General features: G+C 39.2%; 1 protein-coding gene across 4 annotated transcripts in view; it reads left to right on the top strand.

Moving 5' to 3' along the window:
* Positions 1-23,253, top strand: part of FARS2 (phenylalanyl-tRNA synthetase 2, mitochondrial) — a 246,633-nt gene that overhangs the window by 39,926 nt on the left and 183,454 nt on the right. For all 4 annotated transcript variants that reach the window (XM_009326457.1, XM_009326460.1, XM_009326458.1 and 1 more), the window contains exons 2-3: positions 10,284-10,919; positions 18,995-19,154. In XM_009326457.1, the coding sequence (XP_009324732.1) occupies positions 10,302-10,919; positions 18,995-19,154 (778 nt within the window). In that variant the 5' untranslated portion in view covers positions 10,284-10,301. The remainder of the gene's footprint in view (positions 1-10,283; positions 10,920-18,994; positions 19,155-23,253) is intronic.

Below are 23,253 nucleotides of genomic sequence, written 5' to 3' on the forward strand. Positions count from 1 at the left end.
ACCTCTGCTGAGCTCTTGGACCTCGGTTCTGCAAAACTTCAGCAAATGCTGACTGCTGTGCCAGGCCAGCACCCAGGTGCTTGGGCACCAGCAGGACCAAGTCCTAAGGCTGATGGCGTGCTGTTGCTTTTGGCTAGGCTTTCGCTGGTAAATATGAATAAAAGATTCATATCCTTATTGCCTGCCTTGGATCTCGGTATGTATTGTGTTTATTTGAATCTCAGATGACTCTGTCAGTTCTCACAACTGATACAGGAGAGGCAACCCACCATTGTAACACTCTTTTTCCTGGTTGGACTGGCAAGCTGACATGATTCACTCTGCATGGTCTGAGGCAAGAGCCGCAGGGGGGTTAGGCATAAGGTGAAACTTCCCCAAAAGAGGCCCCTAACAAACATATAATTTCCTCATCAAAGTAAATGCTGTCTTTGGTTCTGGTAAACGTGGTGACCAGAGGTGAAATCCTAGTTAAAAGAGGATGATTTGTGAGTGCCGTGCTGGCTTGCAGGCCAGCCCTGCTGTGGAGCAGATACAGCGGCAATGGTCTGTCCCATGCCACTTCACCCAGTTTGTTACTTTCTTCTTTCATATCCCTGTTTGCCTCAACAAAGCTTCATTTATTTACCTCCCCATCTCCCCTAAATGTCGTCTGCCTCTCCAGTTGATCTCTCCTGATCATACTAAGTACGTAATTATAATTACAATACTGTTAAAGCCTATGAAGTTTGAGACACAATACAAACAGAGCAATGAATCTGTACTGCTTGCTCAAGGAATGTAGGTTTGAGCTTTAAAAATCTGCACATTCGGGGAGAAGGTTGTTTCAATGGTAATAGCTCAGTATTTCTAAACTGTTTGGCATGATTTCTAATAGGTGATTTTTGGCAAGCTGCTTTCAAAACTTTTTGATTATATTCACAGTAACTGTTATACTTGTTAAAATGTTGATAAAATGATATTGCAAACAACAAAAAAATTCTGAACATGGAGAAAAATGGCAATGTAATCAAAACAATTTGGAAAATAAAAATAAGTGAAAGCCAAGATATTCAAGTACAGCACTTCTGAACTGGGAGCTGCTGCACTAATGGGTATAAATAATGCAATACTTTTCCCATGGGAGTATTGTAGAGCTTAATTGGTTAATGGCTGAAAAGCAGTTTGAGATCCTATGTAGAGATATGCTATGTCAGAGCAGAGTGCTGCTTAGTGAAAGTCTAGATGCTGCTGTATAACACTGTTCTGTATATGTGTCAGTATGTCCAACTGGTGTCAATGGTGATCGAACCCATGGATCACATTGTTGGACATGCTTAACATTTAGTAAAGTAACTGTGGCTATGTTTTGGTAAATCAGCATACATTAATGATTTGCTTTATTTGCCAATAGGACCACCACGTTTTTTAAAGAAAGTTTTAGATTACTTTACTTTTTAGTATATGAGATGCTTTGCATCTTTAAATATTCCCATTCATTTATTGTTTTCTTCCAAAGCTTATGAGCGTGGACAAGCAAATGAAAGTGATTTCCCCCCCCCCTTCCCCTGTTCTCTTTTAACTGCTTGGTTTGTACTGCCCTGGCTTGGTATCTTATTGCTAGCCTGTTCATGTGGCTGCCAAGGTTTCTTGCATAATTTTCTTGACAAATGGCTTACTCATTAATATTTCAGCCCTGTTCCTACCAACCTCAGAGAAGTGGTACGCCCCAGGCAGGAAAATGTAGTTCCTTCCTTAGGAGCCTTCTAATCTTTTCCTTAAATACTTTGTCAGAGCCCGTGACAGATAGATGAAGACGGTGCAGTTCAAACTAGAGATGACTTCTTTGTACACACGTGATCATACATTTTTTAACTTGGAGATGTTGGACTGCAGTGGAGTCTCCGCTGCAAACATCTATGTTTTCTCTTCTTTATCCATACTGAAGTCCATGAGACTTATTGATTCTGAAGTAAAATCTGTAGAGAAATTTGTCTCGTGTCTTTCTTTTTTTGATTGACTGTTGAAATATACATAGTCCTGGTAAAGGCTCTGTCTGTTCACAGACTTTAATTATTTCTATAATAGAGACAGACCAAGGCGTGATAGTGCAGCTGAGTTAGAGTTTGAGTTGAGATCAAGTTCACATCACAGCTAGGTCTGAGGTGTGGATCTCTGGTGATGTTTTGGCTCAAGATGATAGCAAATATTTGAAACTGATCTCTTTAGAGCTTGGTGTGACAGAAAATTGATATGACACAAAACTTGTAATACCCTCACCACCAATTAGGGTTGAAACACGATAAGAAAGACTAGTTTGATTTAAATGTTGATTACATATTAAAACTGTGAAATATCTCCCTGGTTTAAAATATTAATTATATTTATTATTTCATATTACTATTTAGATTATTCTTTTAAACTACAGCATGATGTCTAGGGTATTACTAAGGAGGGCATCTGGAGATCTATGCTGAGTCATGGATTTCCCTGGTTCCCCTCAAGAATGGAGGGAGATGGCAGGAGTCAAGAGTACTACCGGGAGATAGCAGGTAGCACTGAAGACTTCTAGTTCGTGGATGAACTGAGTGATTCATGTTAGCTGCCTCCTCTGGCATGACCCATCTAAGTAATTTATTTTTCTTAGTATTGGGTGGGCTGGGTTTGTTTCTCAAGTTTAATTTTTCACTGTGCCATATGAGGTGTCTGAAACTTGGGTATTTGGGTATGTTGAATATTTTGCAGATGAAGGTTAACTTGAAGGATATCTTCTTTGTCTACCATAGGCATCTCCAGAGGGCTGGGCTGCTCCTGCCATTGCCAGGGAGGTGCAGCACTTCTCCAGAAGGGAGATTACAGCTTCCCGGTTGGCCCACCAGGAGGATCCAGCACTTCTGGTGGCTGCAGTTGAACCATTCTGCCTTAAATTTTAAAAATAAAGCATATACCTATAGCTCTATGCTTTTCTGCAGTGTATTGCAGTGTGTGTCTTCATCCCACAGAAACCACTGACACATGGCAACGCGCCTATAGGTGACTTTCTCTATGTGAGAAGCAGTGCTGAAGTTCAGGAGGTTCTGCTGTTTCAGGAGTGCAGCACGTACCATGTTTATCACCCCCCATGCTGTGGAGTTGTTGTTTTATAGTGTAGTGTTCTGGATTACTATCATGGAAATTTTTAATACTTAAAATTAATTATACTTCCTCTGCTGACCTTTGCACTGTTACCAAATCTGCACGTGTCCCATTCTTGGCATTTAATAACTGACTGCAAAAAAATTATTACTCCCTTCTCCTGTTAAGAAATCTGTTTTCTTCTGTTCAACTGAAAATGGTATGGTTGGACTGCTCACCTTAAACATCTGAATTTTGCATGTTAATAGTTTGGTGTCTTCCCAACTTCTAGAACCAGAAGTCTGAATTTGTTTGCCTTTGGTTTTTAACTTCTAATGTCAGTTATGCTGTACACTTTTCTCTTTTAAAAAATTACATACTCTCTGAATAATTCAGCAATTTGATGTACCTGATGAGCTTGCTGATCACAAATTCCAGTGTGTGGGTACTCTACTTCTGAACTGCTTAAACCAAATTCACTACAGGTTGTCTTGAAACCCAATTATGTCAATCTTTGAAACAGTCTTATACCAGCTAGGCAGTGCAGCTACAGAGTTTGCATGTATTTTGACTACTGAAACACATTTTAGCTGTCTTGAATCATATGTCTCGAAGTATTATCCTTTTAATAAGTGGAAAACTTACGGATAAACCTGAACAATCTTGGAGTGACACTGTGTATCGGAGAAACTAGTGCCCGTAGCAGCCTTTGGAGGACCACATGGGGAACTGAAACTTGTTGCAGTGTGATGTGAATATGACATTTGTCATCATTTGCAGTATCCAACCTGAAACTGAATGGTGATTGTACTCAAGTGATGATTCAAAACACTTTAAAACTGCTGCTTGCCTACAGGTCCTTGCAGAAGTGTGTTCCTCTCTCCAAAGACTTGCTGCCCACTATGACTATCTTAGCCCATCCTGCAGTCCTAAAGAACAGTGAAGGTGGTTGAAGGTGTGCCTCAGAAGTATGGACCACATTTTCTGTGCTTGCCTTCAGGTGTTCATGTATGTAAGACAAGGCATGAAATACTGGCCTTTGTTCATACAATAGGCATCTTCTGGATCAGTGAAAAAGGTACATGGTTGTTAATACCTTTTATTTCATATTTAAGAAGGTCTTACATGTAACACTGAGAGAAAACATGGTCATGCCTTATCCCAGAAAAGGTTTTTTAATTTTCTCTCTCAATATTGCAAGCCTCAAAATATTGCTAAAGGTGGCATCATGATTAATGTATCACTATTAAAGAGCAGACAGCAAGCCAGCTTATGACACATTTTTGCTTCAGTTAAGAAAAATAATGAAAAAATGTTATTCTGTATGTTTCTTGGAACTTGCTGATGGATTATTAACTAGATGAACTCCAAGTACATGAAAAAATTAAGAGCCAAATACTTGAAGGTTATGTTATCTTGCCTGGTGCTTTGTAGTGCATGCAATATTTTGTTCCATTGGGTGTTTAGCCATCATCAGGGACACCTGAAAATGTTCTGCTCTTGGAAGGCCAAGTTCTAAAATGGATCCATTCTAAGTTGTCTGTAAGGCTATTTCAGAGGTCTGTGTCTATAACATAACATAAATGCAGCATGCTCAATAACAGTGAAAGTCTGCTCTGATGTGCAACAATATTAAAATGCATTTTAAAATGAGCTTGAAAAAATCTGAGCTCGTTATTAGTATTGCATGCAAAATAATTTCTGTTATATCCTATGCAGTGTGGATACGGTCATGGCAATACAATGATATTTGCTGCTGTATGTCTACATAGTTTTCAAAACTAAAATTCAATGCTTAGCTAAATTGCTAAGCAGACTGGTAAATGTCCAATTTTAGCAGCCTAGCATATGTTTATAATTTTTGTTTTAACATATGCTATGTTGGTTGAACTCCCCTCCCTACACATACGGTAGATAAAAGCTGTCACATCACAAAATGGTGGCAGCCCAACTTTTCTAACATTTTTCATGGCACTTCAGAGTCTTGCATTAATTAGCTATTCTTGGATAGGAGACAGGCTCTCGTCTTTGTACAATTTTGGTTTCAAACCCATCATGTACTTCAGTTTATGTATGCAGCAGCCCATCTGTGTTTCTGCAGCCATAAACAGTAAAAAGCACAGGGCATACAGAAAAGCGGTCAGCGAGAGTGAGGATGCCCTTGGTTCACAGATAGGAATACCAAGGAAGTGGCCCTGAAAGCTGGCGCGTTTGGTTCACTGGAGGGCTCCAGTTTGCTCAAACAAGAGCGTGTTCTTTCAGCTACTTTTCTAGGAGAGGTGGGTGAATAAAACAATGCTGGTGCACCGTCCTTTTTCTTTTCTTTGTGAGCTGCTAAACTACCCCCCTCTTCTCCTCCTTTTTCAAGGCAGGTGTAAGGAGGAATTTCCCTGAGCCTATGATTCGTTCCTAAACCTCAGTGGGAGTAGACGAGACTTGTGACAAATACTGCTGCAGCTGTGATAATGTGGTCTTAATCCTTGCTGCACTGTGACATGGAAGCCTGGATTTAGGCATGAAAGAACATGCCTTAACAGTACAGCAATATGATCCCTTATCATATCAAACTGCTTTTTGCATGTGCACCAAAATCACGATTTTTTTTTTTTCCAGTATTCTGTCTGCTGTTTCCCTGTTGTTAAGCTCCTGACTGTGATGTCCTTCTGCACGTGTAATGCCTGCTGGGCTGCTGCATGGGGGATAGTTGCTTTTCTGTGGGGATGAAGGAGCCTTGCCCATTAGCTGAAACTGCTGTAGAAATGGCGTAGGGCCTGTGGTAGAGGACTGACATTGGCAAGTGGGGTCACATCTGTGCCTGGTCTATCCACAGCACGGACAGGGTTGTTCTGATGCCTTCATCCCTGGGTGGCATGGGTGCCACCTCCTGCCCTCTGGTCTGCCTTGAAGCTGCTCAAAAGCTCATACCCACGTGCAGTCATTGTTCCAAATGTATTGCCAAAACATAATGTATGATATCATCCCTATCAAAGATCCGAGTTCCTGCAGTTGTATTAGACATCTCAGTATGGAGATTCAGGTATAGGGTCAGGCCCGTGGAGCTTCAGAGGAGCTGCTGAGGTACCCGGGAACGTGGCAGTGGCAGTGTCAAGGTAAGGACCTGTGTAATAGGAGTTAGTGGGCCTGGTGCTTGCATGTCCACCTGCAGTGCTTTGAGAAGCCCCACTGGGAGCTGCTGGAGGGGCAGCCTGCTCCCAAAACCCTGCGTTGGCTCCCAGCTGTGAGTTAGAACCACTGTCAAGCTGTTGTGGTTTAACCTCAGTTGGGGACTGAGTACCACACAGCTGCTTGCTCACTCCTTCCCCCCACCCCCTGGTGGGATGGGGGAGAGAATTGGAAGAGTAGAAGTGAGAAAAACTCGTGAGTTGAGATAATAATAATAATAATAATAATAATAATAATAATAATAATAATAATAGAAAACCCAAGGAAACCCTCTTCAGCCTAAAAGCACAAAGATCAGTGTCTGGAGAAGGAGACAACCGCAGTGCAAAGTCACCACTTCCAGCTGGTATTTGCAGGAGACCCAAGCGGGGTCAGCTCTCAGCATCCTCCACGACAGGCCCCATGTGATGACGGGCTTTTAGCTTTTATTGGCTAATTTAGTTAACATGCATTTTTATGTCGAGGCATCATTGTTCCAGCTATGCCTTAATTCTAACCATACATGTTTCCACAGGGCAAACAGCCTTGAGGAGTTTCAGAGCTCTGATCAAAAAGGGCTGGTGGTTTCGGTCTGCTTTTTCTTCCACTAGGAAGGAAATTAACTCTATCCCTGCCAAAACCAGGACACAAGCCCAGAGCATGTGACCCACTGGTAATGCTGGTGGAGCTCTTTGCCATCTTTGGATTGTAGATGTCAGTGGTGGTTGTTCAATGTTTATTTCCCATTTATGTATTTGTTTTCAGCTACAGGACCTACAGCTGCTGTTTGGCTTGCTGTGGTTGTTAGCTGGCCGGCAGTCTTTGCTGTGGGATTCAGGTTTTATCAGTGTGCACAGAAACCAGTTTCGTTTTACTGCCGAATAATAAGCATGGTGGAAATGAAGGAAGAAAATGATAAAATTAAACTGTGCTTTTTCAGACCTTTAGATAGATGTCTACTAGAAATAACTGTCTATTTATTACAAGTGAACATAAGTAATTAGTGTATCCTTAACATCAGTTATTTATTGCTAGCAGAAAGGTAAAGAGATTTCTTTATTTTCCAGTGTTGCTCACCACCATGGTAAACATTTCTTTGATTTGAAGGTTTCTTGTACAGTGTAAAGAGTGTAAACATGGCTTTTTCCTTCCTTCTCTATGGTTTCTCTCTCCAAATGTAATTTATCACCGGTTGAGTTGAACTGAGCCCAATACCATTTTTCTGTAATGATCCTGGAAGTAGCATACATGAGCCTGGTGGGAGAGGGGAGCAGAAGAATGTTGAAGGACTTCAATGTTTCTGGCGCTCTTGTGTGGTATCATGTCGGTGACTCCTTTACTGCTTGTTTGCTGTTGTTTGCAGTACTTGGACATTGGGTAACTTATCCGATAACATTGGGTAACTAACTTTTTTCTTCTTACTGCTCACAGTAGATTTTGCTTTAGATTAGAATAATAGTGCAGATAGTAATGCAATTTAACTATTTAAGGCACAAGCATAATGTTAGGATGAAAACTCTGATCCAAGCTCATCTGTAGGTTTTTCTCCTGTACAAGTTTGTGAAGAGTATATATCACTTGCTCAGAAAAACTCGATTTTCTGAACTATCAGAAACTGATAGCAGTGTTGTTCATTACAAATACCGAAAAATCATCAGGTAAGCCTGATGTATATGTTAGAGACTTCCTTAAAAATCATGAGTCTTAAAATAAACAAACAAACAAAAGTGCCTTCCCCCCCTGCCCCCAGCACTTCGGTTCATGTTCTAATTTCTTTTTCCATAAAGTTGTAATCATGAGAAGAACTGTTTGCGTGAAAGTTGAACTTCTCATTTGGTTGTCTGATTCTCAGAGGAATGGTATTTAGGAAAGCAGCGAACATCACGAGACTCACGATAAAGTCACGAGAGTTTTTCATACGTTACAGTTATGTATAAGTTTTGAATCAAATTTTTTAGAAAAATAAATGTATAGGCAGATGGTGATATTTACTTAAGGGAAGCTGAATTCATTATCTGTCTAGAACTGGGTATTTCAAGCAGCTGTTTGAAAATGAGAACTCACTTTCCATGAGGGAGAACGTATGTTTGGGGAAAATGGAGCCTCTTTTCAAATGTAAGGCTATCCCTCATTTAGTCTATGTCAGAGGGGTTTCTGGTGTGTGTGTGTGAATTCATTTACGGAAGAACTTTATCAGTAATGGCCAAGAACTAATTTGGTGAAATAGTTTTACAAATTCTTAAAATAAAAAAAAAAGCAACAAAAACCAGTCCTTAAAAGTTTCAAAACTAGATAAAAGTTGTAGCTGCTCTTTTTTCTTAAGATATTCGACCAGAAAAAAGATTAAACCAAATATTTAGTAATCTTATGCTGCCCTGCCAAATTTAATTTCTGACTACCTAACTTGCCTTTATTTTGATTTATTGAGATACAATTACTTCAGGAAACAGAGCTATAGAGAACATCCAGGTGTAAGCCAGAAGAAAGGAGGCCAAATAGGAACATACCTGTTGTCTTTTACAGATCTGTTTTTTGGGGACTCTGTATTCTAGAATGTGTCTATTCTATTTGCATATATATTTTTGGAGCTTAAGAGTACGAAAAATAATCTTAGCTTGTTTGTTCTTTTTTTACACTTGTTTCTCTTATGTTCCTGTGGAAAGCTAGCCAAATACTGTAATCCTAGCGTAAAGATGGAAGGCTGTCCCTTGAAGACTGTGGTCTATTCGTTGCTTATGTCCTTTCTTTCCCCATTTCTTTAAGAAGATTTTCACGGGAAATTCTTTCACCCAGAAAACCTGTGGCCCTGGATATCTTGGTTCACAGAGAAATACAAACCAGTTTGTTATCTGGAGCAGATGCCTTTCTCCAGTCACTTAACTTCTAATGCCTCTGTTTTCCCATTCTGTAATAAGCAAATTGTAATGCTTAATTATTTTACTGGAACCTATGCTAATATCTGTGAAGCCCAACTATAGATTTTTAAGGGATTTTGCATCTCAGAATGGGCTTAGGCATTTGGAGTGACTGAAGGGATCGTGATTCTCAAAACTCTTTGATTTTGGAATTATCTCTTTGAACGCTACAGAGTAACGCAGCTGTGTACACGTGAAGCACAAAGCCTGTTTGTAAACAGGGAAGATGTGTAAAGATGGCCCTTTGATAGGAAACGAGTTGGTCAGTTCAGACATCTTTCAGAATCTCATAACTTCATTCACCTTCCTGATATTTGGCAAGCCTCCCTGCCCAGTACAGTGGTGTAAGCTGTGAAAATAGCCATTCTGGGAACATATGGTAAAGGGGTTTTGTGCTCACCCCAAAATGCTACCATTGGTTCTGACTGTGTCGAGCCTTTATTGTGAATCTTGTGCAATACTCATATGTGAACTTACTATGCTCTTTATATATAATTATATGCCTTGTGGTCTGGCCGTGTGTGTTTTCACAGCGATTCAGTGGTTTGGAAGGTTAAACTCGTTTTGTTGGGCATTAAGTAAGAATTAGTGATGATTGCATAGTGTGTGCCACATGCGTCTGGTTGATGTGGAACGCCTTCCGTAGCTTCTGCTAATGAGGGCAGATGACACAACAATAAGTTAATGCTTGGGGTTTTATTATAAGCAAGTCCCTGACTGCTGAAAGGCATTGTTAAATTTCTGAGTTTCTCATAAGTAGTATTTAGTTATCGCCTTGTATTTTAACCAGATGAAAAACACTGTTTCAAAGAAGGCCTGATGGTTATTCAGCTGTAAAGAATAGCAGTATCTGGAAGAGAGTTAAGGCTATGTCTAGAGTCATTAATACTGATGCAGTAATGCAGAAGACTGATAACTGAATAAGATATCCTGGCTGAAATTTGATCACAAGGGTATTTTCCCTCCTCTGAAGTAAAAATAGTGATTTATAATGGGAACTTTGTCATATTAATCAAGCAGACATTTGGATTTCACTTATCCCTGAGACACTAGTAATTCCTGCAGCAAGATTGCAGTTCCTAACTCAATTTTTTAACCTTTTTTTTCTTTCTCTAGATCATAAAAGAGTTTGCAATGGCAATGCTCTGGAAATTCATGAGAGTAGCTAAGTATTCTAAAACAGCTTTATCACCAAAAGTAAGGGTAAGAGGAATTCCTGCCAATTCAAGGCATTCTTCATCCAAGTCTGTACCTTCGGATTTTGCTGCCAGCACATCCTGCTCAAATACTGTGGAACTGCTTGGTAAAACTTATCCTCAGGACAACTACAGCAATGTCACAGAGAAGATTCTTTCCAAGGTGGGGAAGAACTTGCACAACAAAAAGCATCACCCTTTGTGGCTAATCAAGGAGCAGGTGAAGGACCACTTTTACAAACAATATATAGGACGCCGTGGGACACCGCTCTTTTCTGTCTATGACGGTCTTTCTCCAGTGGTTACAGTACAGCAGAATTTTGATAGTTTGCTTATCCCACAAAACCATGCCAGCAGAAGGAAAGAGGATAACTATTACTTGAATCGTGATCACATGCTAAGAGCACATACATCAGCTCATCAGTGGGACTTGATACACTCTGGCCTAGATGCCTTTCTGGCAGTGGGAGATGTCTACCGCCGTGACACAATTGATAACTCCCACTACCCAGTCTTCCATCAAATGGAAGGAGTTCGTCTCTTCTCCTGTCATGAGGTAGGAATTCTCTAGTTGGGGTGAAAGAGTTTGGGTAAGTTGCATGATCTTGTATTTGCTGTAAGCAAAGTGCATGCACGTAAACATGTTACAGCAACACGTGTTATGCTGTGCATTGATAAAGATCAAGTGATTGATCATGTAGTAATACTTTTAATTTGGGAAAAATATAGGTGGAAAATGTTGAATTTGAAAACAACTATAAACTTCCCCAGAAAAATGTGGAAAAAATGGAAATACAGTATTCTTGAAAGCTAGCAAAATAAAACATTATCTGAAAGGAAACGGCTTGTTCAGCAAATGATCTGCACAATTCAATTCTAGTTCTATCACAGGTCTCTTCCAGTGAGGTCACTTTACCAAAAACTTTGTCATATTAGTACTTGAAGGACTCATGGATGTGAGTTGTTGCAGCTACATCCAGAGTGCGGTTTTTATTCTGTCATCTTTTTTCTTTTAATAGCTCCAATGTTCTGTAAATGAATGTCTCTTTTTAATGAATTGTTCCATTCTTCATCTCATCCTAAAGCTGCATTGCAGGATTCATCTGTTGCAGCTGACAGTTACGGGGGTGTGATACATACGCAGTAAACTCTGAGTCCAGAGGCATTAGCTGAAGAGCTCTAGGTAGATGTCCAAGACTCTTGAGTGTATATATTTTGTTGGCACAGCTTGCATATTCTGCAAATGCTTGGGTGTCATTAAGTATTCTGCTGTATCACTGATCAGTGGTAAATATAAGCCAGTTTGTTTTCCAACTAGTAATTGATTTGTATAATTTGTGTATGCTTGTAGCAATACTGCCAAATTCACATTTCTGTAACTAAAACTAGCTTATTCTAATAACACTGAGATGTAGACCGTTCTTAATGTGGTTGCCAATGGGTGACAGGAGCTTGGCAGGGAAGCCTGATGGGTTTGGATGCCTGAGGGAAAACTAGGGTTATCACAGAGCACTGCTTTTCTCACTGGTGGAAAGGGTTCGTGCTGCCTGCGCTGGTGTTTCCCACCCCATGCTGTCAGTGCTTCTTCCACTTTGAAAACATACCTGCCTCTGCAGATACCCTGTGAGCTATGTGGTGTCGAACACAGCTTTGGTAACTAGAAAATGAAATCTTGCAGATTTATTCCCTCTTGTCTGTTTGCTGTTCTTTTCCCATGGGCCTGTTTATGAATACAATCAGGGTATATGCAAGAGAAAAATACTACATTAAGAAAATGCCATTTCTTAATGGTTTATGCTCATGACAATTTTTTTTACTTGAGCAGGAGTTCAGGCATTCGAATGGAAAGATTTTATCTGCTACAAAATTGTAACATCGACACTCTTGCAGGATGGAATTTCTGCAAACTTGGGTGTGATTGGTCTAATTATTGAAATTATTGTTAATGAATATGCCCCTTCAGAAATTTTGGTCCTAATGACAGACTATTTCTTTCTTCTCTACAAAGTTAGCAATAGGAATAATAGTAATAACAGGATTTTCCTAGCTGGGAAAAAAGTTACAGAAATGTTCACTGACATCTTCTATCTAGAAATAGGAATCTAGAATACACGATGTGTATTTCTAGATTCATTGCATTGTAGATGACTTGTTTCTTTTTCTCCTCTTTCTTTTTCCCCAAGAAAAATGATTGACATGTTATTGGAGAATGTTAATAGCTGATGAATTTGAAGTTAGCTATGTGCTGGAAAATGTGTCTGTCTCTTGAAAGGTGAAAGTCCGGTTGACTTTCTATACTGATGGAGAAAGAATAGTGGTATGGTATACAATGTGTAAAGTCTTGTTTATTGGGCAACATGCGTAAATTCTAAACCTGAGCATGATCTAAAGCATCCATTTTTGCTTCAGTTGCAGATTAAATACTGATAGAGTCTTGCAATATGTAAAACTTCTTCCAGTCATCATCACAAGAGCTTTGTGGAAAAAATTGAATCAGAAAAAGTTATCAGTATAATTCTGAAATTTCACTGGGGACTGTTTCTGTGTTTTATATTCTGGTTGCCTGTTCAAAATAACCCAAATTTAAATAATTCCAGAAGGAACTGTCTGAGTGGAACAAAGACTATATGGAGGTAACACTACCTGAGAGAAATATTTTTAAAATATTTTTAAAATATTTTCAGTGCATGTTTATTTATACCCATGTTTAAGTTGTAACCCACTGAGCAGAAATGTGTGAATGTCCGGGCCTGTTACCTTCATCTCAGACTTTTCATTCATAACCAGACTGCAATCTCTGGCGAGAGGAAATTTGTACAGTACTGAGGATAAGAATCTTTGGAACTAAGGGGAAAAACTGTTAGCTCTGAGCTACAAGCCCTGGGTACATTTTATCTTATGGCCAATAAAATAATTTTATATGCTGTAGTCAGTTTACTGTTCTACTTTGTTCTTTTGATTTATACATTTATCATTTGTCGTCTTCTCAGTGAAAATGACCACAGAACTGGGGGGGTGAAAACAAAACCCAAAACCTAGAGTGATTTTATAGGAACTTGAATTTAGAGGAATTTGACGTCTCATTTCAGTTTGGGAGGGGGAAAAAAGGTCAGTTCATCCTCAGCTGAAATTTTAGGCAGGATAAGAAAGATAGAAAGATGTAGAAAAGTGTCTCTCCTTTACAAATACCAAATTCTGTAGTCAAGGCTAGATTAAAACTTCTGCCCTGTGACTGAAACCTTTAGTATAATTCTTCTTCATATCAAGGTTAAAATCAATACACTGGGAGTAAGAGCTAGAAAAATAAGTCATAGTTTGGCAATTTTACATTGTTTTACTCTGAGATACTCGTGAGCTATTTGCTTCTTTGGCTATACTATTTTTCATGATGGTTGGTTGATTACTTTTGTAAGAGAAAAGTAATCTATGATTCGAAGATGGGCAGGTAACTAATGCTTTTCTGCAGCTTTGTATGAGTGCAGATATTAAAGTTGTAAAGAAGTCCCCATCTTCCAAACTAACTCATTGCTAAAAGTTAGAATAATTCATGCTGAAATTTCCCATAAACTTTTTGAAAATATCCTTGGACTGCTAGCAAAGAACATCTGAATATCTATTTAGACATGTTTTCAGTATATTTAAAAATATTTTAGGTAATTATTACCTGAATGTAATATATAGAAGAGTTAGAAACTAACTAATAGAAATAGTTAAAACCAGTGCCAAAATAGCTTCCCAAATCTGCTTCAAAGTTCTGGACATAAAATGAACTGTTCTTCTTAAATAATACCCCCAAATGGAATTCCTTTTGTATTATCTCCCTTCAGTATGCCTATTTTCCTTCCATATATATATTTTTTTTTCCCCTTCTATGGTATATGGCTTTTTTCTTTTTTTAATCCTTTGGGTTGGCAATATTGATACTGCTGTAGTCAGGTTTGAACTGGCAAACTTTCCTGGGTGGATTATAAAAGAAATTATTTCTGTGCTATGCCGTGGTCTTTGGTGCAGTTCTTTACTTACCACAATCTATGGAAAAGAGAAAAAAAAAATCTTAACTAAATTACACTTTGTGCATTTTAGCCTGCAGAGGGAGCCAATATAAACCCAATGGCAATCACAGAACATTTTTCAGTTGACAACAACTAATGTTTACACATTAGAAGGAGACTTCATAAGGTATTTTATAGTCTGTACTGAATTATACATAAAATTTAAGAGGAACAGATGGAAAACATAGGAATTGCTCCTCTAATTTAGTAACCTTGTTCCAATGGAGGCCAATACCAGATTGTTCAGATGGAGAAATGATGCTCTCATCAGGCTCGTTTGTGCTAACATTTGAAAACTAGAAAAAGGGAGACTGTGAAGAAATAGTAGGGATACATCTTTATTCTTCATTGAAATGTTTTTGGTGGAAATGGCAACTTTTTTGTTAGGACACAATGGAAAACTGTAAATATTCCAGTTAAAAATAAGGGCTGCTCCTCCAAAGAAGTACATATAATTGCAAAAAACCATTTGCGTATTGTAACTTCATAGTGTTTATATCCTGAAATGTAAAGACTCTTGTCCCAGGTAATAGAAGTGTAGATTTTCTCTTATGCATATAAATATATACTTCTTTCCTCATCTTTTCGTACTTGTGTACCTTGGCCATATTCTTTGTGTATTGTTTTTAAAAAAAACAAAAAACATTGCTTTTATCCTTTTCCTTATGGTTTGGGGTAGGTGTGAACACCTTACTGACCTACATCTTTGTTTACACTTTTTTACCTTTTTAAAAAAAAATAAAAAATCAGTGCATGCCATCCTAGGTTTTCACTTCCAAGACTAGTGTCATTAGGTTTGACTTCTCCAAAGTCCCATATGTTACTGCAGTTTGGACACTGTGCTTCTGTTCTGACCTTGTATCAAAGGAAAGCTCCTTCCTGTCTTCAGTCACTTTTTTTTTTCTCCTCACATGTAAAGGAATTTAAATAAATTTATAGTGTTCCATTTAACTTTGTATTGCTAGTCAGAAGGAGACTTGGCACGTTACCAAATTTGACTTTATTCTTATTGTGAGCTAAATTGTGAGTAAAATTCATGCCACATGGTAAGGTCACTTCAGTTTCTTTCTGACTTCCCCTTTGTAATGCAGCATCAGTCAGATATGCTGATAAATCCTGGTAATGTTTAATTTTTTTTAGTTCTGCATGATGACACAATATTCAATGTTTTGCACACCTTCACTTAAAGAAAAAACTTCTTGTCCTTATGCTAGTCAGACACATAAATGTTCGATTTATGGCTGCAGGAAATTTCTTTTCTGGTAGTAGTAATTGACTGATCATATTCAATACAATAAAATAGTACATTTTATTTTAGTCTGCACTGAAGGAATAAATGTACATGAAATCATGGCATCTTGGATGTGTCAGTGTTTTATGCAAGACTTAGATGATTTTTTTTTTACACACACACACACACACACACACCCCCCCTTGCTCAGATATGTGCTTGAGAAGAATTGACATCAAAAAGGAGCGACTGCAGACGATTCTTCATTTTATTCAAGCTTTGACTTTCCTGGTTTTATGTATATAAAAATGTTGAAGTGTTTCTAATTCAAGACATGTACTTAGCACAGTTTAGTCATTGTAATAGTGAAATTGGTGTATCAGTTTAAAGCTGCTCATGTTGACATAGCAATGTCGGTGAATGGAAAGAAGGGAGTAAATATTAATACAACTGTAAGGCATCTTTTTTTCTCAGTATAACCCCGTCCACAGCTGTGCTGGAGTTGACAGGAGTTGATGGAGCCTCTATGGAGAATACCAAAGTGCCTCTTGGTGCCTGACTGTAAGGGAGGCTGTTTCCTTGCTGCTGTCTGTCTTTTGGGGACTCCCCTGGGGCTGTGCTTTCACAGCCTGAGCGAACTGGTGTAGATTCACACCTGTGCCAAAAGTGGCCCAGCCCCGTCCCACGTGCCAGCACGTCTCTTGGTGCCACCAGTATGCTGATAATTGATTACCGAGCTGAATTTGACCATTTTCATGTCCCTCAGTTTCTTCCCTTCTCCTGGGTTACTTCGCATCCAGATCCACCTCCCAGCCTGGCTCAGTGCACCGCTGCATGGACGCTTGTCCTGGCACGGAGAAGGAGATGGTCATATGGCTGGTTTGTCAGGATGAAGAGGCCGGCAGGTTAGAGGGCTTGGGTATGACTAAATGTATTTACTCTAATGGTTCTTGCACCTATTTTATTGCCACATCTGATATAATCTACTAAAATAGAATTTTGCTTCAGACAGTAATTGCAATATCAACATTTCAGGAATAATACAGTGGTAAGGAAAAGTACTTCTATCTGTAGATAGATAGTAGAGAGATTGTAGATATGCTGTATTTTAAAGGCAGTGTCCAGACTATCTGTTCCTTGCGGTCTGAGGAACCAGTTTTGAGCTGGGGGGTGAGGGGAGGAGTGAAGGGGAAAAGGAAGAAGAGTTTCATGTCCTAAAATACTCCTGATGGGGGAAAATAAAAAATACATCTTCTAATGTGTAAATACAGTGTGTTTAGTCCAAAGAGGGAAAATCTCTGTGGCTTGAAGGGTGTTTCTGGCTTACTGAGGGTAGTCTCTTCAGTCAATAGAGAGAAAAAATAGCTACCTGTAGAGGGTAGTTCAGAGCAGGAACCTAATTTAGCCACTCCTAAACCTAATTTAGGTTCCTGTGTGAGGGAGCCTGTGTCTGTCCGTTGACCACCCAGTGAGTCTAAGACGATTAACCTCCCTAGGCTAATGCTAGCCTCTGTAAATACCCCCTAGCTTTCAAAACCACATGCTGGATGACTGATCTGCCCTGCTGGTAGTAAATTAGTTATAGGGTGGGTATCATCTGCTTCTTCCAGCCAGTGCAGAAATAATGCCAGTAGGAAGAAGGGGGTTTAATCTTTCAGCTGAATACTTGATTAAAGAATCTGTTATTTAAAAGTGTAATACCTGGTTTTGTCAAGCTGCTGCCTTTTGATTAGTAAAGGCATTTTTGTTAGACTGGTAGATAATAATTTTATTTGGTATTTCTTTTTCCTTTTTTATTTTGTATTTTTCTGCAGTGCACTAAGGAGATTAACCTGAGAGGTGTTTTCTCAATCTGCCAGCCGAGTCTCCTTCTGACTCGCAATACAAAGTTAAATGCTACTGATGGGATTCTTTTTTTTTTATTCCCTCAATCCGTTTTGCTGCTACCTTGCATGCTATCTAAACTCAGACTCCTCCTGCATGCATTGTGTCTATATGAAACATGTTAGAAGCTAGTCTTAATTAAATGTGCCCAGCATTTGTAGGCTACCAGAGGTTCACCTGAACTTTTTTTAGAGCACTTAGTGCACTGAAGGCATCAAACTGCAATTAAAACAACTTCTGTGGGCATCTGTGAGTTAAGGTTACATGCTGTTCGTGGCATCTCCTGAGTAAGAGCTAGTTATGCTGGGAGGCTTAATGTGAAGAAAATCTCAATGTGTGGTTTTTCCCTCTGTGTGTGCTTGGTTGACTATGGGAAGGTGGAGGAGGAGGGGTAGAAAGGGGCACTAGAAACACTTTCACAATTAGCTCTCCCTACCCTCCAGACTTGACAGAGTTGGTTTTTGTACAGCTGTAAGGATTTCCAACAAAAATTCTCCTTAGGGTGTAAAACTTCCTGCTTGTCTCCCCAAGACACAGAGCCTCCAATGACATGGCTTAGTGAGAATGTTTTATTGGTCTCTCTGAGAGGATGTAGCTTTGCTGGTATGTATCTGTACGGGATCGCCTGGCCAGAAGCGTGTGGGGATATGCAGGAAACAGAAATCTTCGACTTGCGGCAGATGTCGTGGACAGCAGCCTCTGCATGAAAAGCCAGTCTGTCACATCCCAAATACAGCCTACCCCTGTGCTTTGTGATTTATCTGGAAACCCCAGACCAAGACCATGAATCCTTAAATGCCCCATAGACAAAATTTCTGTACCCGGAAAGGTGCTGTGTGTGGGAAAACGCAGGAAAATGGTAGTCCTTAAACGAATAAAATGTACCCAAGATGAATCAAATATAAGCAGCTTAAGGTCTCATTAAACTGTCAGGTTTGGGGGGTTTTTTTGGGGTGTGTTTTGTTTTATGGGTTTTTTTTTTTTAGAGTTCATTTGATTACAGCTCTTAAAAAGCGTTGGGTTTTTTTAGTATTTATTTTACATCATTCAATTAATAAAAAAAGTTGAAGCTGTGATAAATGCCATTGTGTATTGTAGGTTTGGGTATATAATTTACATATACTGTACAGTGTACTTTGTCCTGCATAATAACTTTCAAAGTAACGGAATCAGAAAAAGAGATGTTTCCTTTATAAATCAATATTTTCCTGTAGCTAATCATGGTATTTGAAGATATGGTACAGAAATAAAACAAATGTTATTGTTTGAATATTTCTGTTCTTGGGATGGTTTATCTCTGTGTTTAGTGAACAGAATTTGTATAAAATGAGTCTTTTACATTTGTTTTTCATGGTGGAGACTTAGCAGGTAAGATTCCCACTTAAATCGATAAAACTTCATTCTCTGTTTTCGTTTAGAAAGTCACTGATGCAAAACACTGGTGTTTTTGTGGTTTTGTTCTAGTTGTTTTCCAACATTAAAGATGGTGAAGGCTTACAGTTGTTTGAGCAAGGTCATCGCACTGCACACAAGCAAGAGTGTCACACCATGGAGGCAGTGAGGCTGGTGGAGTTCAACCTGAAGCAAGTGCTCACAAAGCTCATAACTCACATCTTTGGCGATGGTAGGTTCTTGCACCTTTTTTCCTGGACTGCTCATGGCTGTGGGCATCCAGACTATTGAGAAACATTTTGCTGCATAATAGAAACAGGAGGCTTAGGAGTGATGGTGACAGCTGGTATATTGAAACAGCCATGTAGGTTTTTTTTTCTAATGAGACTTATAGTAATTTTAGGAGTCTTCATTCATATTCTTTACTATTACATTTTTGTCTTAAATTTGGTTGGAGTTCCATCCCAGTGTCTTTTAATGTCAGAGTAACTGGCTACTGATTGACCTTTCAACTCTAATCTGTATTTTATATGTTACTGTTCTTCAATACTATTATACCCACACCTTATAAATTTACTGAGCACAGCCCAAGAGGCCACACACTCTTCTCTTGGTTTTCCTAAATGCTGACACATACAACACTGTGTTGAATCATGAGGTTTTTGTGAAGAGGTTTTGGTATGCAGCGTGTCAGGGTAACATAGTGGGCATGAATACAGGTAGGGACATGCGCCAGACCCAACTACAGGCGTTCATCTGGCAGAAGCCATGTGTTAGAGTGGATGCAATGTACCTGTCGGTGTGGGTCCTGCAAGGAGAGACTGCTCCAGCTCCAGCACAAAGGAGCAGTGGGGACCCCCTCTGCTTTGTACTCTTGGGCATCCCGTGTCCCTGGAGGGACAGACCGTGGCTGCGGCATCGCGCCTGGGGCTGCATCAGAGCTGGGCGCTGCTGGGGAACATGCAGGGCGATGGTCACATCTCGCACCGGCAGTGTGGAGCTTGACAGGAGAAGGGGTGTGTATGTGCATGTGCTGCTTTGCTGCATACACACTCAAAGTGCCGTGAGTGTTTTTCTCGTGCAAATAAATTAAACCTTGCAGCTGAGGAGAGATGGTGTTTGCTAAGTTTGCAAACACCAAGCTGAAAAATAATTGTTGTTTGGTACTTAGAGTGGACTGAGGAAGGGTAATGAATGTCTGTGTATACGAATGAAATATCCTCTCCTCAGAAATACTTGCTTTTGGTTTCAGGAGTTGAATTTATAAATGGCTTGAGTTAAAATTGCCACATTAATGCTATTTCCTGGCAAGGAGGCTTCTCTTCTGAACTGATTCATTTTTCTGTTGAGGAAATACTGGATAGTATTAGAATGCACAGCATATGCTGGCTACTTCTAAAGCTCTTTTAAGATGCCCACTGAATTTAAAGCAGTAGTTCCATGAGTAGATTTATAATGGTAGCAAGTCCTATATACGACTGCTTGAATATTTGTCTGAAATTCTCAAGTTCAGTTTACAGCAAGCAAACCTTTTACCAGTTTTTGTTCTATCACACCTGGACAAAATTTTTTTAAGTTCCTGAGTTCAGTTTTTCTTGTGGTTGTATTTTACTTAACAGCAGCCTTTTGAAACATACAAAATTAGGATCAAAGTGAGTAATAGTAAGAATGATATTTTTTGATCAACCTCAGTTGCTGAGGATGTTGTTTAAAGTGAGCAATTTCTAGGAGTTATTAGTGATACCTGAGACTGCAGTGGCATCCTTCTCTAACTGTTGACAGATGCTGCACTTTAAGCTTCGGTATGTTGGCTATTACTAGTTCTTCTACAGCCTGCACAGTAGCTAGAAAAACATTTAAAAAAACATTCTTAAATGATTGTAACTGTACAGACTGAAAGTAGCTTCTGCCTTCTTACTGTAGCGATTTTCTATTTCTATGCCCCCAATATTTTTCCTGAAATACAAAGACAAGATATAGTGATTTAAATATAATTATCTCTTTTTTTCTTTTTTTTTTTTTTCCCATTCATGGAAATGAGAAGTTCTTTCCCCTTCACCTTCTTGATCTTCTTGTAAGGTGTCAGTACAAACTGGAAAGTAATATTCAAAGAAGCAAAGTTCATGCTAGGCACTAGACGTATGAGATGGGTGCAGTGCAAGTGACCTGGGGCAAACGTAATTAAATTTGTCTTTTGACAGCTGCCATCTTTTAATTTTCATTTTAGTCTCCACTTTACACAATATTTTTGATTACTTTTGTGTCTCAACTCCCTTAGATTTTAACTTAAAATTTAAATGTATTTTACTGTATTTATTGCTCTTGGAAAAATTCTATATTTTTTCTTCTTGTGAATATTCCATAAGGCCCCATGTTCTGTTAAAAGCAAAACTTTCATTCCTTTTATACTTCACATCAGTTGTATTCTTTACAGTCTGTGCTGTCAGCAGAATATTGCAGTGAAGTTGCACATTTTTTCTAGCAGGGTAGCATGATCATAGCTGCAGTAAGCTACTGAAATGTTGCATTGTCATACAGTCAACTGTTATTCATAGGCAGATAGTTTGGATTGCAGGTTAAGTCTACTGTGCATCTTAGTTTTGCGTAAACTAGCTTAGGCCTGAAGTCCTGGACTTGGATAGCTGTGCTTCTGCAGTGCTTCTCTGGGAATTTGCCAGCTCAGGTTGATGATAGATTGAGGGTCTCTGCAGGATTTCTGCAGAAAGGTCAGATCACTTACCTGTCTTTTTTGGGTTTTTTTTTTGGTTGTTGTTTTTGTGTTGTTCTAAACTAGGTTAGTTTTCATGATATTTAATGAGACAGTTTTGCTTTACCTGACTCATCCCACACTACCTGGATACTTTAGTATTGACTGTACATGCCAGTAAACAATGTAATAAAAGTTGCTTAAAGATCACTAGGTTATCATGAGCAAGGTCAAAGACTTCATAAACATCTGCACCTACATTTATTCCCAAGGTTTGTCTTTTTATTTCTTTCTGGCTTTGCCAACTGGCAAAGGAATGATGGATATTAGAGAGGGGAAAGATCTGGAGCATGCAATCAATTGTCTTAAATACTTGACAATGTAAGATAGTTCTTTTTATGACATTTTCTAGCGGTAAGGCATGTCTGATTTTAAATTCTACAAGTGATGGACTTTCAGTTTCTTTCATGAGATTTTGCTGTCAGGAAGCTATTTCAAATATTACGCCTAGAGATCACCTTTCTTAGTTTTCTTCTATTACCTCCAGATACAGTGCACGCTTAAAATCCACTGATTTAACTTACACCTCCATCTCCACATTCAGATCTGTCAGTGTAGGAAGTCTGTTCTGTCTCATTTTAGTTACCTTGTAACGAGGCTTTCCAAGGTCAGCTGTCTTAGGCTTCCTCATAAAGTCGATCAGTCTTTCCCAACTCCAGTTCTTTCTCTAACCCTTCTGTAGTTTGCCAAAAGCTTTGTGGACCCTAAGAGATTCAGAAGTAATCTTACTATAGCAAATAGAAAAGAAAGACTGTGTGCTGGTTCTGTGATTTGTTGCTTTACATTAGATGGCCCAGACTTCACTGCTGTCCCATATTTATCTACCCAATTCTAGGCACCGGTAAGAGAAGGCGGGAGGGTGAGTAATGCTGTGCTTTGACTGCTGGTTCTGCCACTGCTGGTTCTGACTGAACAGCCACTGGACGTCTTTTAAATCAAACATGTTGTTCTGCTCTTTTTTTCTTTTTAACTCTGTTGTACTGATATCTCCTTCGAGTGCATGGAGATCTATGAGTGTAAGGAGTTAAAAAAGAAAAAAAAATATTGAGGACACAACTGAGGTCTGGCTAATAATAATGTGAGCTAACATAGGTTTATGGGCAGCCAGCTCCTGTCTGCTGCAAGTGAGATCAATTAGCTGAAGCAATGAGGGGCAGAGTAGTAAAAAATCAACACACACCTCAAGTGGCCACGGCTTAGTACCTTCTGTGCTCCCCAGCACCTGCCCTGCACCCCTCTCCTTTTTCTCCCATAGACACCTTCTCTAAAAATAATCCTCACAGATTTTCTGGTCAGTGAAAACCATCTGGGTCTCTGGCTCTGTGCTGTAGCGTAGCAATAGGCTGCTTTAATGTGTTGGGTTTTTTTTTTCTTTTCTTTTTTTTAGTGCCTTTGGTCAAGCCTTTTTCATGATGAGACTCAATTAGGCTGGCACTGACAGATACTTGTTTAGCTTAATATCTGATAACACCGTTATGTTTAAGTGCAGGCTATGACCAATTCCTTACCTGGATTCAGTGCTTAGAAATAATGATAACTATTCACTTTTTCCTTACTAATTGGA

The sequence above is a fragment of the Pygoscelis adeliae genome, unplaced genomic scaffold (assembly GCF_000699105.1).
Source record: "Pygoscelis adeliae isolate BGI_AS28 unplaced genomic scaffold, ASM69910v1 Scaffold186, whole genome shotgun sequence".
NCBI classification, from domain to species: domain Eukaryota; kingdom Metazoa; phylum Chordata; class Aves; order Sphenisciformes; family Spheniscidae; genus Pygoscelis; species Pygoscelis adeliae.